The sequence below is a fragment of the Maniola hyperantus genome, chromosome 1, assembly GCF_902806685.2.
Source record: "Maniola hyperantus chromosome 1, iAphHyp1.2, whole genome shotgun sequence".
NCBI classification, from domain to species: domain Eukaryota; kingdom Metazoa; phylum Arthropoda; class Insecta; order Lepidoptera; family Nymphalidae; genus Maniola; species Maniola hyperantus.
The window spans coordinates 3,930,616-3,946,227 of NC_048536.1; the positions used below are offsets into that span (position 1 = coordinate 3,930,616).

Consider the following 15,612-nt stretch of genomic DNA (forward strand, 5'->3'; position numbering starts at 1 on the left):
TACACATAGTAATATTTTAGTACAATTTAAGGATAGAATGCCTGAAATATGTGTCAGGTGCATGTGTTTTCATAACCTACCATTTAATGTAAGATTTTTGGATTTGGGTCTATGGTAGGCATGGTATGGTTGTGAGAATGATAGACAGTGATAGGGAGACTAATAGAGTCGATTGCTAGATGCACCCATTTAATACCTATCTACCGACTGAATAGTCTGTATTATGTACTGACAGACATAGATCAACCCGCAGGCCCTGCATAATCAAATATGATTTGAGTTCTCTACTAAGCTACTACTGGACACAAAGAAAAGATTTTGGAAAATTCTACCTGGGGTGGATCAGCTAATAAATAATTAATTGGTCCACTAGATAAAGTAGGTAACATTGAACCTATTTTGAATCTGTAGGTTTACTTATTCGACCAAATTAGAGTTATTAGATTACTTTGAATACCTAGTAGGTATAGGGTATGAAATATCAGGTTTGAATTAATCTAACTATGTACATACCAGAAACAGAAAGACATACAACACTCATGCTCACGAAAGTAGCCATGTGGATGTTGGAATTTTATTTGATTCTTATACCAATAAAATTTATATTAAGTGCTAGTATGTACTTTTGTTCCGCTTGCTCACCCTTGTGAAAATTATAAATTACATTGGCTGCAACTACCATTTAAGGAGAGGTGAGGTTATGAAAGGAAAATGAATTGAATCATTATTATATTAACCTAAAGTGAATTTAACTGATCAGATCAGATGAAAATAAATAAATGGAATTGAATTAAAATATTTATTTATCAGCATAACAGTGGTTCTTTCAAATGTTCTTAGAGTTTTATAATTAAAAAGGTAAAATTATATGGGCTATCACATTCATATAAAGTCACTAGTGGCTGGCATCCTCTTATACTAATAGATGACATGCATTCGTGATTTTTAGAATTCGGAAAATAACAATAATAATAAAATAAAAATACGTTTCCACTTCTCATGCTCGTAAGGTTCTATTTTACGCTGGCTATAAGAGGACTAAAGTGCGTTTCATGCTGTTATGCACAAGGTATTTATAGGTAAACAACAGTCTCTCTGAATGACATATGGATGAGAAAGAATGTATGTAATTTCTATGGTGCCAGTGAACTTTTGCACTTGTATTGAGGTTGCGACCTATACCTACAAACTCATTACAGCACCCTCATTTAATCCCTACTCTTTTCGATCAATCTATAGATATGTACTTATAGTAATATTATTGTTACATTTCCTCGCAATCGAAGTGAAAAGCAGTGTTTATAACTCTGCTCAAGTGGCTTGTTTGGTGCCCTTGTTGTACAATCTGCTATCATAAATCAAAGCCTTTAGGTACTTACTACCTCGGAAAAACACGCACTGAACAACAGGTTAACTACCAAGTACATCATATTTACTGTTGTTATTATTGGATTGGCTTACCAACTTAATAGATGATACTATCTGCTGTAATAATAGAAATTCGAAAGAAATACTAAGTTACGAAGTTCAATTTTTATGTACGAGTAAAGGAAACTTTGAAACATGTGTCTCTAATAACAAAAGAGAGTTACGAAGGTGTTATTAAATGAAGTGGCAATGACTGTGGCAATCAGTGGCGTGCAATTCATAGAGGCATAAAAGTACTGCTTACCCTAGTTGAAATGACCAGTGCCCATTTTTCTTTATGACCTGCCATTCAGTAGGTCTATATAAGGTGTATCTAAGGCCTATCTTACTAATGCTTACCCTGGCTTCGAACTCTGTGCACGCCACTACTGGCAATGTTATGTATTACAGGGTCTGGACTGTTGCATTTCTTTATATAGCCTACTAACACATAATTTTATCATATCGTTGTTTATCGGGTATAAATAATACACGAATAATTCGATCTCTGACTTAGGTTTAGATCTGAAATAAGAAATGAAATTGTCAGTATACAGAGAAGTGTAAATCTTAACCTTGCAAGCCCCATCGGATAAATAGTGGAGAAACGGATTCCCTACTTTTACTGCCCAAATTTTGACTAGCTATTTGACTTTGGAAAAAGGAGCTTATGAGATGCATATTTTTACTAAATAAATAAATTATTAATATAATTATTATAAACAAAAGACGGATTGCTCTCTTGTGTGTGTGCCCTTAAATTATATTAAAATTTCAAACGAGTTGCACAATTATTATCACTTGCAGACATTACACGTAGGGCGATTGTCTAAAACCTGCATCAATCATTATTGTTCTGATTGGCTGAATTTGTGCGATTCTTGTTGCAACAATGCATTGTGGCCAATAGTGAGCGAGCATTAACCAATCAGAGATGATTGCGATCGTGACATTGTAGCTGTCAAACAACCGCGGTAGAGCCCACGGTGAACTAAAGGTGTTTACTACTGTAGATACTCCACAAATCGTTGAGAATATCGATTTGAGTATTGAGTTCAGTAGTCTCGATAACTAGTCTTTCAAATCATTAATCAAATTACTAAAAGCCATAAAGCAAATTAAGAAGAAGATTAATCAAATGAGGTATTAAGGGAGCAAACACTTAGCGGGTTTGCCATAACCGTTGACACTATAATATTCATTCTATTGACTGTACACAAATAATCGCTTCTGGTGGCTGAAAAAAAAATGGTGTTTAATATTGTTATGATATAACGTGTCATTGTTATAAATGTGATTATTATTTTTAGACTCTAAACAAACTGACAACCAGTGAATGAGAGAAAAGGATACCGACTTATGTATGGACTGAGTCCTGGTGTGATAAGCGGTGATCCCTGAGTATATTAGAAACGAATACCGACTTATGTATGGACTTACTCCTGGTGCGATAAGCGGTGATTCCTGAGAATATCTGAAAAGAATACCGACTTATGTATGGACTTATTCCTAGTGTGATAAGCGGTGATTCTTGAGAGTATTTTATGATAACCTAAGGAGCAAATAAGAGAGAAGAATACCGACTTATGTATGGACTTATTCCTGGTGCGATAAGCGGTGATTCCTGAGAATATCTGAAAAGAATACCGACTTATGTATGAACTTATTCCTAGTGTGATAAGCGGTGATTCTTGAGAGTATTTTATGATAACCTAAGGAGCAAATAAGAGAGAAGAATACCGACTTATGTATGGACTTATTCCTGGTGTGATAAGCGGTGATTCTTGAGAGTATTTAATGATAACCTAACAAGCAAATAAGGGAAACGAATACCGACTTATGTATGGACTTATTCCTGGTGCGATAAGCGGTGATTCCTGAGAATAGTTGAAAAGAATACCGACTTATGTATGGATTTATTCCTGGTGTGATAAGCGGTGATTCTTGAGAGTATTTTATGATAACCTAACGAGCAAATAAGAGAGAAGAATACCGACTTATGTATGGATTTATTCCTGGTGTGATAAGCGGTGATTCTTGAGAGTATTTTATAATAACCTAACAAGCAAATCAGGGAAACGAATACCGACTTATGTATGGACTTATTCCTGGTGCGATAAGCGGTGATTCCTGAGAATAGTTGAAAAGAATACCGACTTATGTATGGATTTATTCCTGGTGTGATAAGCGGTTATTCCTGAGAATATTTTATGATGAACCAACCGGCAAATGAGAGAAAAGAATACCGACTTATGTATGGACTTATTCCTGGTGTGATAAGCGGTAATTGCTGAGAATAGTTTATGTAATATACCTTGTCCCAATTGTGTCAAAGGTTGTCTATTTTATATGTTCCAAATGAGACATATTGTTATTGGAAAATTTAATTCATGTCCCAATTGTGACATACAGCAAGTGGAAATTTTTGATTTTGTAGCAATCGTGCCAAAGGAGGGCAGCATTGACTATAATATAAACCTAAGAATAAGGAATCAAGAATGACAAATGGAAGGTGGCAATACTAACGTAAACAATGGATCGTATTCCGGTGACAAAAGCTGGTCCTAGTAAGAACCAACAAACGAATTGGAAAACGGCTGACGAAGCGTCTGAAAAATGACGAACAATAATAGTCTGGTAAAACCTGATTCGATAATCCCGATGCGAGTGGACGGTGATCTTCAGTATGAACTTCAGCAACTGATCGGGTCGCGATGGTGACAAGAGGGAGTCCAGTTAAGTTGATGGAAAACAAGCAGACTAACTCGGTCGGCAAGTGGAAAGGGTGTATCCTTTTTATTAATAATAATAGATTTATCTACAGAATAGGGGTACAGAAGTAGATATCATGGTTGGAAATCACTTTACCTGTTCTAGCAGATACTAATGTTCAAGGGTTACTTAAATTCAAATTAAAGTTCTTATAATGGACGTATTCAGTAATAATATATTAATTATGTCTTGCTGAATTCGGTACGTAGTAGAAGTTGTATAGACCCTTTAAAGTAGATCTAAAATGACATGCTGATTGTAAATGCTAAATATCGGTTCATGTTAATGTACATCTTCGCAGTCACTCATTGTATTACGTTGATGTTTGGTGGAAACAGCACAGTACAGAGCAAATTCTTAAATACTATTTCAAGTAACATATATTCCAATAGACTATATAAGCAGTTCGCGCACGAAGGCTTGCTTACTTCACTCGCTAGGTATTAATGTATGGATCGTTGATATGTTACCAAAGCGTATAAGTACACCAATGTATCACGAAATAATTTCCTACATCTTTGTCATTCATTTGTCACACACTGACACGAGACAAGCAACGGTGACCGATGCAGCAATTCACGGCTCAGCATGACGCTGGGTTGGTGCAGCGTTGGGTGCTGTCTGTCCTCAATCACCGTGTTCAAGTTAACCATATTATCATAAGAGGACGAGGGTCTCTGGCATCGTTCGTCCTTACGCGCTCAAGAATGTACAAGAATGGAAGTTTCCAGAAATCAGATTTTATTGTATGTTACATCAATTAAGTCTATAGTGCCATCAAGGACTCGTTGCTTGCGAGACAATAAAATGGGGCAACAAAACGCCGTCTGTTGCGCTCTCTATCGCACTTACGGGGCTTATGGTAGACACAGTTATGCATGCATCTACCCCTAGTGCAAGGATGATATGGGGCATCACGGGTAACGAGTTTATAATAATACAATAATACCTTGGCTAACATAATTGTGACTTATTTTGTTATATTAATAATAGTATTTGTTGTACTACAATCGAGATAGAGTCAGAGGCAGTCGTCTCAGTTATTTGAAAATATAGGATTACATTGTGCACATTGTAGATCTCATAGTGATCTGTACTGTGTATCATTATCAATTAGTGGATTCATGTTTCTTTAAATTTCTGAAATAATATTACAATCGCGGTTCTTAGCCATAGCTTACGGACGCGTCCCATGGTTTGTTTCACGCTTTAACCTTGTGTTTTGTTGATTTATTTATTTTATATAGTTGTAATACCTAGCTGTAAATTATTAACTATTCAAATTATGTTTGGAAAGGCACTGGCCCCTAAGACACGGGATTTCCTAGTTTAGGGGTCAGGATTCCAGAGAGTTGATTACTGTACTGAGTTTTTTTAAATAAATAAATATATTATATTATTATTAAATAAATAAATATATTATATTATATTATTATAATATGATTATTGGGGGTCTCCTTAGAATACATTGTGGTTTGTTTCGATCTTAGTACTTATTAATAATAACAACTACATTTAACCATATTATTTATCTTGATTTCGTAGACATAGGTTCAATATTCAATAATTCAATTTGATAGGTAATTATCTTTTATTGTTATTCAAGTAGAGTACAAAATATGGTCACATAATATCTGTGCCGACATCTCTGCCTTTCTGGTCTGCAAAATTATTTTACAATCATTATTCATATACTTACCGATATTGCTTAGTATAATACTACATATATGCAATTAAAGATTGGTATATGGTTTTCTTATTATTTGTTTTACGTTACATACTTATATTGTAATATTATTATTTTTTTCAACGGTGTCAATCAGTAGGTACCACTTGAGAATAATTAAATGTCAATTCACGATAGTCAAATTGGTAATTCATGAAACACTACAAAGACATTATAATCAAGGTCAACTCATATCAAATATTTATCAATTGTATGAGAACATTGGATTATAAGATATTCTTTTAATTTATTTTTAAGTTTAAAGAAATTATGAAGTCTACAGAAGTAGTTAGGTTCATTGGTATATTGTAGAACTTTGTGATTAATTTTGTATAAAGTGTTAGTAATGGTCAATGGGATCCAACAACTCTTACCATATCTCTTAAAATGTTTATACTAATGAAAATATTGTATTTGTGTTGCATTAGAGCATTATGTAGGATTAGAATTCATGTCATTACAGTGGTAAGAAGGAAAGGGCAAACAAACTTACTTTAATTGAAAACTGATAGTGACATGGTTTAAAATCATAGAGTACTTAGCACTCAGAATTCAAGTTGGTGATAATTCACCATCCTTCTTTTCTTTCCTCGTTGTTGTTTTGTTTAAGTTTGATTATATTTTATTCGCTTTAAATGCAATTTACCAAAGATGTTTTATAATTCTCATAATTAGTATTGCCACATTTGCCATGCAAATATTTATTCACGTATTACTAAATACAAATACAAACTTGAAGAATATGTAGTTCATAATAATATTTAAAAATTAAATTATTGATTTCACTATAATTTCCTTGTATTAAGTATTAACATGAATTGTGTTGATTTCAATATTTGATTATACTATTGTGAATTGGTTGTATACGTATATCACTAACAATAACTAGATTATAGAATTTTCTTAATATCAAGCTTAAATCAGAATGACTTATAGTATTTACTATTTACTTATCTCAGTGTGATTTGTTGTGTATTTATAAGAATTAGACTTACAGATGTTGATTGCAATGTACATAATGATTATTGATACCAGTATTTTGTAGGTCTCATTGGCACTTGTTTTGTGCACTTGTTAAATCTAACAATGTTAGCTTTGATCTGTTAGAGGAATTATTATACTAATCATATTAATTATAATATTAAGGTATTCTATGTTGCTCCTATTGAGTTATGGGTATGAGGGCATTACCCTCGGTTGGAAGGCCGAGTGGTCAGATATGGGGACATATCTGGAGCAGGATGGACGACTGTGGGCAACACAGAAAACCTGGCATCTGTCACCCGTCAGTGGAGGTGTGACAGCGCGCGGGAGTAAAAAGAGGGACGATATAAAAGTAATTAAGGGAGATATAAGTACTACACTAGCGGCACGCTATGATGGCCGGTTTGACACATTACAATAGTGATGTGGAATGTCAATTTATTCTCGAACAAAAAACAATTAAGTTTTGTTTTTGTACCTGATTAAATAGGTTTAATAAAACAAAAATGTATATGTTTATTTAATTTATTTGAACGAACTGAATATTTGAACGAAAATGAATATACATACTTTATATGCACACAAGAAACATATGAATACAAAAGATACCGAAAAAGGTGCCACAAAAGGCCATAATTAATCAGATTCGTCCATACTACTATTTTCACTGTCGTCACTGCTATCATCACATACATTAATAATTATATGTTCGTTTTCTATAATATTATCTATTTTCACATCTCTTTCATAATCTTCCCTTATTAATTTAACAGTTCTATTCACAACCTTTTCCCAGTCTCCTTTAGTCACATGTTCACAAGCTTCTTCTAATAATTTTAGCATTTTTTTTGTGGTAAATGGGGGTTCTGTATTGTGTCTTGCAGCATATCCCTTAATTTGAGCCCACACCAACTCAATCGCATTATACTCACAATGGTAAGGCGGTAACCGTATAACTCTGTGCCCATGTTCTAATGCTATTTCGTCAATGACGTATCGGATCTTGGTTGGTTTGTTTTCTTTTAAAAGACGTACTAATTCCGCTTTTAACATATTCATGTTTGCATCTACGCCATTTTTACGAAGCCATGCGACGATATCAGCTTTCTTTTGGGATTGGGCAGGTGGCTTGTCAATTTGCATCGAGTGGTATGGGGCGTTGTCCATAATTATAATAGATGGTTCAGGGAGGCTACACAACATTGAGGTAAACCATTCAGTAAACTTTTCTCCATTCATGTCTTCATGATAGTCTCCAGTGGTTTTTGACGCAAAAGCCATGAGAGAACCTTCGACAAACCCGTTGATGGTTCCGGCGTGACAAATTATAAGTCGCGATCCTTTTCCTACAGGAACTTTGGAAGTAGATGCTGCTGTGTCATCGTTCCAAGAACGGCCTACAGTATGGTTAGCATTAAGCCATGTTTCATCCAAGAACACAACATTTTGCCAATTTTTGATTTCTTTCACTTGCCGTAAAAAAGTATACCTTGCCATCGCTATATCAAATCTTTCCATCAATATTTTGCGTTTGTTACATTTTTTGTATCGAAATCCAATGGTCTTCAAAATCTTCGTTAAAGAACTTTCCCCACCGAAGAATAATCCAGCTTCCTTCAGTGAATGCACCAACTTTTTTCTTGTTGGATACTCCTTCTGTAAATAGTAGCCGTAAACATGTCTTCGGATAGCATCGGCATCAAAGCTATCGATGCCTACGACTGGTTTTGCTCGTTTTCTCTTTTTTGGTGTGTGAAGTTTATTTTCTTCTGTGCCAGTCTCGCCATATTTTTTTTTAGTTATCCGTCTAACAGTTCGTTGTCCAATATTAAGCGCATCAGCTACGCGTTCAACCACTGACGTTATAGGTAAAATTGGCCCTCCATTTTGAGCTTCACGATCGAAATAGTTACGAAGGCGTATTAGGAACTCACGTGTCTGACTATTTAGAACAGTTCTCTGCGTACGTTCGGTCATATCGACGAAATCCACAACAAAGGGCTTGAACAGAGTCCAAATTAACGAGCAAGGGTCAACAGTAATGCAGTATCAATATTTGAAATCCAAAGCCAGGTCAAAACTATATCACAATCGCATTGCACTGACAGTTTATACTTTTCGAAGCAACGTCAATTCGAAACTGCTTTGTTTTGCATTGAGCATTGACGCGAGTTTGCCGGAGGTAGTAGTTGTGCTAGCCAGCGATCCTATGTGACGATCGTATTAGATTCCATTTTTAAAAATTTATTGATATTTTTTTGCGATTTCAGAGGTTTGTCCACATAGTGAAAATTGTTCATATTCACAAGTACATTCACCCCTTAAATGGTGCAAACTGATTTTTCTACACTTGTATACATTTAAGAAATCAATTTAATAAATAAATTTTGAGTCCTAAACCTAAAACTACATTCGATAAAATTTATGAATCTCTGCACATCACTATCGTCAATAAAGTAATACAATTATTTCCTTCAAAGTCGTTATCAATTAATACGGAACTTCATGAGCGGACAAACGTCAAACCGGCCATCATAGCGTGCCGCTAGTTTAGGTGATTAATTAAGCTAGATATAAACTAAGTGGATGTGACAAGTGTACCTGAATATAAGACTGTGGACATTGGAACTGCGTTTGATTCATATTAGGGTCATCCCAAGACTAATAAACCCGGATTGGAGGTTAAGTTGTTTATAGTAGTATACAATACTACAATGTTGTTAAAAGTTAAATTACCCGTATCGATCAATGGATAGTTATATTTTACTCTTTGTTAAAGATAAATAAGTAGTACGATATACCTACAGACCTATCGAACTTAATTAAGCTGTTACAGAAATAGTCTCACGCAGCATTGGTCGGACGTTATCGTATCCCGCCTAATTTGTATGCAGATAATTGCCGTGAGCAAAACGTACGACAGCAAAATATGAGCAAATGTGTTTTTGTACGGGAGATTCAAGCCGGTAAGTTGCGAATAAGCAATTGACGAGCTGGCGAACAAAACGGTATATATAGGTAATTACACGAAATAACATTTAACAGGGCCGTTTTGCAGATTCGTCTTCAATGATCAAACTCACCGAACTTTGGATACGTTAGTACTATTATATTATGTGCTTTGGACTCAAGTTTGAAAGAAAGAAAGAAAGAAAACTTTTAAACCTTAAAAACTAATTAAATCGATCTACATAATTAAACTGATAAGTAAAAAAAAATATACTTAATTTAGTGTCACGTGTGACTAAATATAGTTTAGCACAGTTTTAGGTACTGACTTGGAAATTAGTTTAGATTAATTGTATTCAATGACTAACTAACTTTGGAACTAAGCTTATTTATCTTAGTACAATTTTAGGCCGTTTTGCTTCGAAATGAGTTCAGATTTGTATTAGTACCTATTCTTGATTTAACATTAGGTACGAATAAGAAAAAAAATGGGGATTGAGTTAAAAAGCAATGATAGCTTGGTGGTTAAAATGTCAGCCGCCTAGTTTGGAGGTCCGGCGTTCGGTCCTGGGGCACACACCTCTAACTTTTCGGAGTCATCACTTGCTATAAAGGTAAAGGGAACCATCGTTAGGAAACCTGCATGCCTGAAAGTTCTCCATAATGTTCTCAAAGGTGTCTACCAATCTGCACTTGACCAGCGTGGTGGACTATGGCCAAGCCCTTCTCATTCTGAGAGGAGGCCCGTGGTCTGTAGTGAACCGGCGATGGGTTGATGATGATGACAGAGTGACCGTCGCAAGTGTCAAGTTTCACTTTTAGTTCTATTGTACGTTCACTATTTAACTAGACGTCTAACTCTATGTTGGCACCATTGAAAATCACACAATAATAAACCCTACGTTCTAAGGAATAAAGCCATTGCTTTATTCCTTACCCAAAAAGTTATAAAATATTACCATTAGTGCCAAAAGTTATAAAATATTTCCGTTGCTTTACTCCACAACTAAGTAATATCTTGTACAGTACGCGGCAGAAAGTAATGTACCTACATCGAACTTTAGAAGGAGATAGCACATTTATAGAGCATTGTCTCTGTCATTGAGACCGACAAAACGCCATTTAGGTATGAGTGACAGAGAGCTCTACAAAGCCGAAATGTCATTCTAAAGGCCGATGTACCGCCTTTCTGCCGCGTAGTTACCTAGTACAAGTCGATACTTTAAAGCGATTCCGTAGTAATAAAACCAATATATTTCATCATTCCCGAAGTTAATAGGTACTAAAAAGACAAATAAGTAAGAAGGTAGTAGGTCGTGTAATTTGACTGTAATTTCGCTACATGCACTTAAATTTGTATCAGGCTCGATTAATCACCATAATCAATGGGTTGTACACTTGTGCAGTAATTGGCAATTAGGGGAATTACGGCCATTCACGATGTCGTGTCGGAAATATTTTAATTTGATTATAATACCTGTATTCTGGCTTCTGTTAGACCTATCTTCATTGCGAGCTCCTCTCTGTAACAAACAATTGTAAGTCTATTACAACATGGCTTGTTTTAATTTAACAATAATATAACTAGGTACATTTGGTAGCTACTTATGTACCTATTATTACCTATGTGTACAGTCAGTGGCGTGCAAGTCATAGAGGCATACATGCACTGCGTACCCCAGTTGAAATAGCTCAGCATATTTTTCATGATGACCTGCCAGTAAACAGGTTCCTACCTAACTAATGCCTACCCTGGCTTAAAAGTCTGTGGACGCTACTGTGTACAGTGTATGGTATTTGGAACGAAAAATATAGAGTTTGGCATAAAGGTACCTGCAGTACCTACGCAGCAGTAAATAATGTACATCGACCTTTAGAATGAGATTTCGTCTTTGTAGAGCGTTGTCTCTGTCACTCATGCATGTCGGTCTCAACGACAGAGACAATGCCGAACCGCAAAACCGCTGTCTCTTTCTAAAGGTCTTAGTACCTACATTATTTTTTGCCGCGTATGTACTAACAGAAATGGGGTTGATTTCAGAGAAACGACAAATTTTGGTGGGTATTTAAGAAAGTGACAAAATATTATAGTTTTTGTTAATAGTTTACAAGCTTATGCTCGCGACTTCGTCCGCTCTGTGGACTACACAAATTTCAAACCCCTATTTCACCCCCTTAGGGATTGAAACCGAAATCAGTAGAACCGAAGAGATTCATTTTAATTAAAAGTAAGAAATGTATTTACCAAAATCTTATCGTGTTGCAAATTTTATTAATGAATGAACTAAGTAGGTAACTCAGATAAGATAAGAGTTTAATTCATACTTTTATAATTTTTTATAAACGATAAGAGTATCAATGAAAATTTACTAGGTATTGCTTTTAGTATCGATGACTAGCAATGTAGGTACCTACAATGTACAAAATATTGATTGGTGAAACCAATATATCACATAGACTTTAAGAAAAGTAAGTTATGTTTTTACGTACCTTTAGCACCTGATACCTAAGATCTTTTAATTGCCCCCTAGTTCAAGTTAGCAAATATGCGTATCTATCCCACACATTTTGTTACTAACAAAATAAGACAGATCTGGCACTATTGGAGCTTGCCCTATTATTATAAGCCGCAAATTGGGTAAGTATTTGCCTACTTTTGAATTTGATAAATATTATTACTTTATTATAAACTAGGATAAAAATAATGATGTACACTGAAAAAAATATTAAAATCTAACAAAGATTTACAAAGTTACAGGCATTTTAATTTTGGATGTGGTTTGGTTGTTAAATAGTGGGAGGGTCTTCTATCCCTTTCTCGCAAAACGAAAATTTGTATGAAACCTCACGAAGCTACTATGGCATTAGTAGGTGTGACGTCAAACTGCTGTATCGCTATCTCTGTCTAATCAGAAATATTTGAATGCTTATAATTTTTTTTGTTATTTGATCGAATTAATTAGTTTTTTCAGTTTACGTCATTATTTTTACTCTAGTTTATAATAAAGTAATAAAAAATTGGAGTCAAATACCCAATTCGCGTGGCCGCCGTTTTAGTGACGTCAGCACTAGACTGAAGTTTCGAGCTGATGGTAAATTTTTATTTCGGCCGACGTCAAAATGACGTCATTTCGATGTTAATGAGACATAGTTGCGGGCTTCAGCGCAATAGCAATTTGCGGGACTTATACCACCACGTGAGATGAGTTCGCAGTCAAGAGCTATCTTGTAATGAAATAAAAATAAATAAAAATACTAACCTAGTAAACACATCAGGGTAATGTGTCCTAGAAAAAGCCTTTTCTAATTCTTCTAACTGGAAGCTCGTGAACGTAGTCCTGTACCGCCTCTGCTTCCTCTTTGGAGCAAAGTCGTCAGCATCATCGCTGTCTGCAGAGCCTGGCAGCGGCCTCTCCGAAGCAGGTGACTGGTCAGCTCGGGAAAGCTCAGGAGTTGTTCTCGGGGAGTCGTCTTTTGATAGGTCTGATAACCCCATGCTGGTGTACTTTTGGTATGTGTCTTGGTGGAAGTAATCTGTGAAAAAAGTGAAAAATATTTATTAAACAAAACAGTTTTGTCAATTTTTACATTGGCTGATGGTAGCCAGTCTACACTATAGTCTGATTTTTAATTCCGTGGAATTCTGACGTTTCTTAATGTTACCAGAGCTAAAACAAATATTAGGTAAATTTAAGTACATAAATCAATTGCCGCATGTATGTAAGATCATCACTTGAGAACAAATCAACCGATTTGGCCAATTTTTTGTTGTTTTTTTAGTAAAGAACAAGGTTTTTGTGAAAGATTTTATTAAAAAATCCTGAATCATAATCTAAGCGTGTACTTTTAGGCACATCAAGATGATTAAAATTAAAAGGAAATAAAATAAACTTAGAAATGTTCAACATATAAGTCAAGATTACATCTTCAAAATTCAAATCAACCGATCCCATTGCTGCCAGTTTCCACTTTCCACTGTTAAAGATTGCGTCAGAATTCCACCGAATTAAAAATCTAGGAGTATAGGTAGTCCTGTATCGTGGCAATAAACAATGTAACTGGTAAATAACAAAATATTTAGAATTAGTAATCGAAATTCTTATAGGGAACTAGCTGACGCCCGCGACTTTGTCCGCGTGGACTACACAAATCTCAAACTCCTATTTGCTCCCTTAGAGGTTGAATTTTCAAAATCCTTTCTTAGCAGATCTCTACGCCATAATAGCTATCTGCATGCCAAATTTCAGCCTGATCCGTCCATAGTTTGAGCTGTGCGTTGATAGTTCAGTCAGTCTATCAGTCAGCTTTACCTTTATTTTGTTTGTTAAATATTTATTGTGAGTTTCGATATTTTATAATCGGAGTCAATGGTAAAAGGTCAGGGGTGCATATTTTATAACTTTGAGCCTTTTTAATTTGAATTTTTAATGCTGGTAATGCTACATAATAAACTGGATATGTCTAAGGTTAAGGAAATAAAAGCGAAATAACGATAATATAATTTAAGTATGTATTGCAATTAGCCAATCACTCCAGTTTCTGTTCTCTTACACGTGTACATAATTCATTTCCTTGTTTAGCGACAGCGATATAAATGTTCACTAGATGCGGCGCTTCATAGTATAGGTGTGGTATAGGTAGTGCATTCAATATTAACTGGCGTGTTTCCACTTGAGACTGTCATTTTGTTGATCCGCCACTTGAATAACCACATGTCACCTTCAACATTAACTACCTTCTGTAACTTTTTTTTTCGTTGTATTTCTTTATTTGTTTACTTTATTATTACCTATTTTTACGATAAGTACGTAAGATGTAATGCGCAGACGTGCTTACGCATTGAGGGTAAATTCTAAAACAGATTTTTATTTATTTTTATGCGTAATAGTTTTTGATTTATCGTGCAAAATGTTGAAAAAATACGATTGTAGGCGGAATCCTCGGTGCGCGAGTTTGACTCGCACTTGGCCGGTTTTATTCTGTATGATTCTAAAACTTTTCCACCACATCTGTCGTGATTTATTTATAATTGTATTATTAGCCGCAGTGCCAGCCCTGACCTCTGTTTCTTGTAATCAATCGACATTTAATAAATTAATGCTATTAACTTAATTACACTCTTATTATGGTGTTGCCATAATTGGTCCACCATTACACGTTAACTTCTAGAAAATTAGGCTTCGTGTACAATGCTTGGTATGTTTTGAGACGAAGAGGCGCGCCTTTGAATGTTTCGAGCCATACTTCATTTATTTAATTAATTATTATTATTACAGACACCGTGAGACACAATCCGATTCTGCGTATCTTCTTAATAGGTATGTCTTTCGTTTTTGGTAATTTTTCATTTTTTTTAGGGTTCCGTACCTCAAAAGGAAAAACTGAACCCATATAGGATCACTTTGTTGTCTGTCTGTCGGTCTGTCAAGAAACCTACAGGGTACTTCCCGTTGACCTAGAATCATGAAATTTGGCAAGTAGGTTCGTCTTATAGCTGGCATTAGGGAAAAATCTGAAAACCGTGAATTTGCGGTTACATCACACAAAAAAAAAAAATTGTGGTCATGAACTAATAATTAGTTTGTTTAACGAGCCTGAATGGCACTTAGCCGGCTTTTTTCCTTTTGAGGTAGTTACGGAACCTCAAAAAAGTATTTTTTTAAAATTCAATATGAAGTCGTCCTTACGGATTTCCATTGAGAAAATGAGACATAATTATTAATAACGACTGGTTGATGTGCAAGAATGTACATAAACAAAGTTCTTGTTTATTA

General features: G+C 35.1%; 1 protein-coding gene and 1 long non-coding RNA gene across 2 annotated transcripts in view; both read right to left on the bottom strand.

Moving 5' to 3' along the window:
* Positions 1-15,612, bottom strand: part of LOC117982248 (homeobox protein aristaless-like) — a 107,151-nt gene that overhangs the window by 10,316 nt on the left and 81,223 nt on the right. Inside the window, exons 2-3 of the mRNA XM_034968573.2 lie at positions 13,099-13,372; positions 11,316-11,361 (exon numbers count right to left, since the gene is read on the bottom strand). Of these exons, the coding sequence (XP_034824464.1) occupies positions 11,316-11,361; positions 13,099-13,372 (320 nt within the window). The remainder of the gene's footprint in view (positions 1-11,315; positions 11,362-13,098; positions 13,373-15,612) is intronic.
* Positions 7,260-9,443, bottom strand: LOC138402828 (uncharacterized). Its single transcript, XR_011237172.1, has 2 exons — positions 9,031-9,443; positions 7,260-7,556 (listed from the first exon to the last, which is right to left on the bottom strand). It is a non-coding gene; the product is annotated as an uncharacterized lncRNA (long non-coding RNA).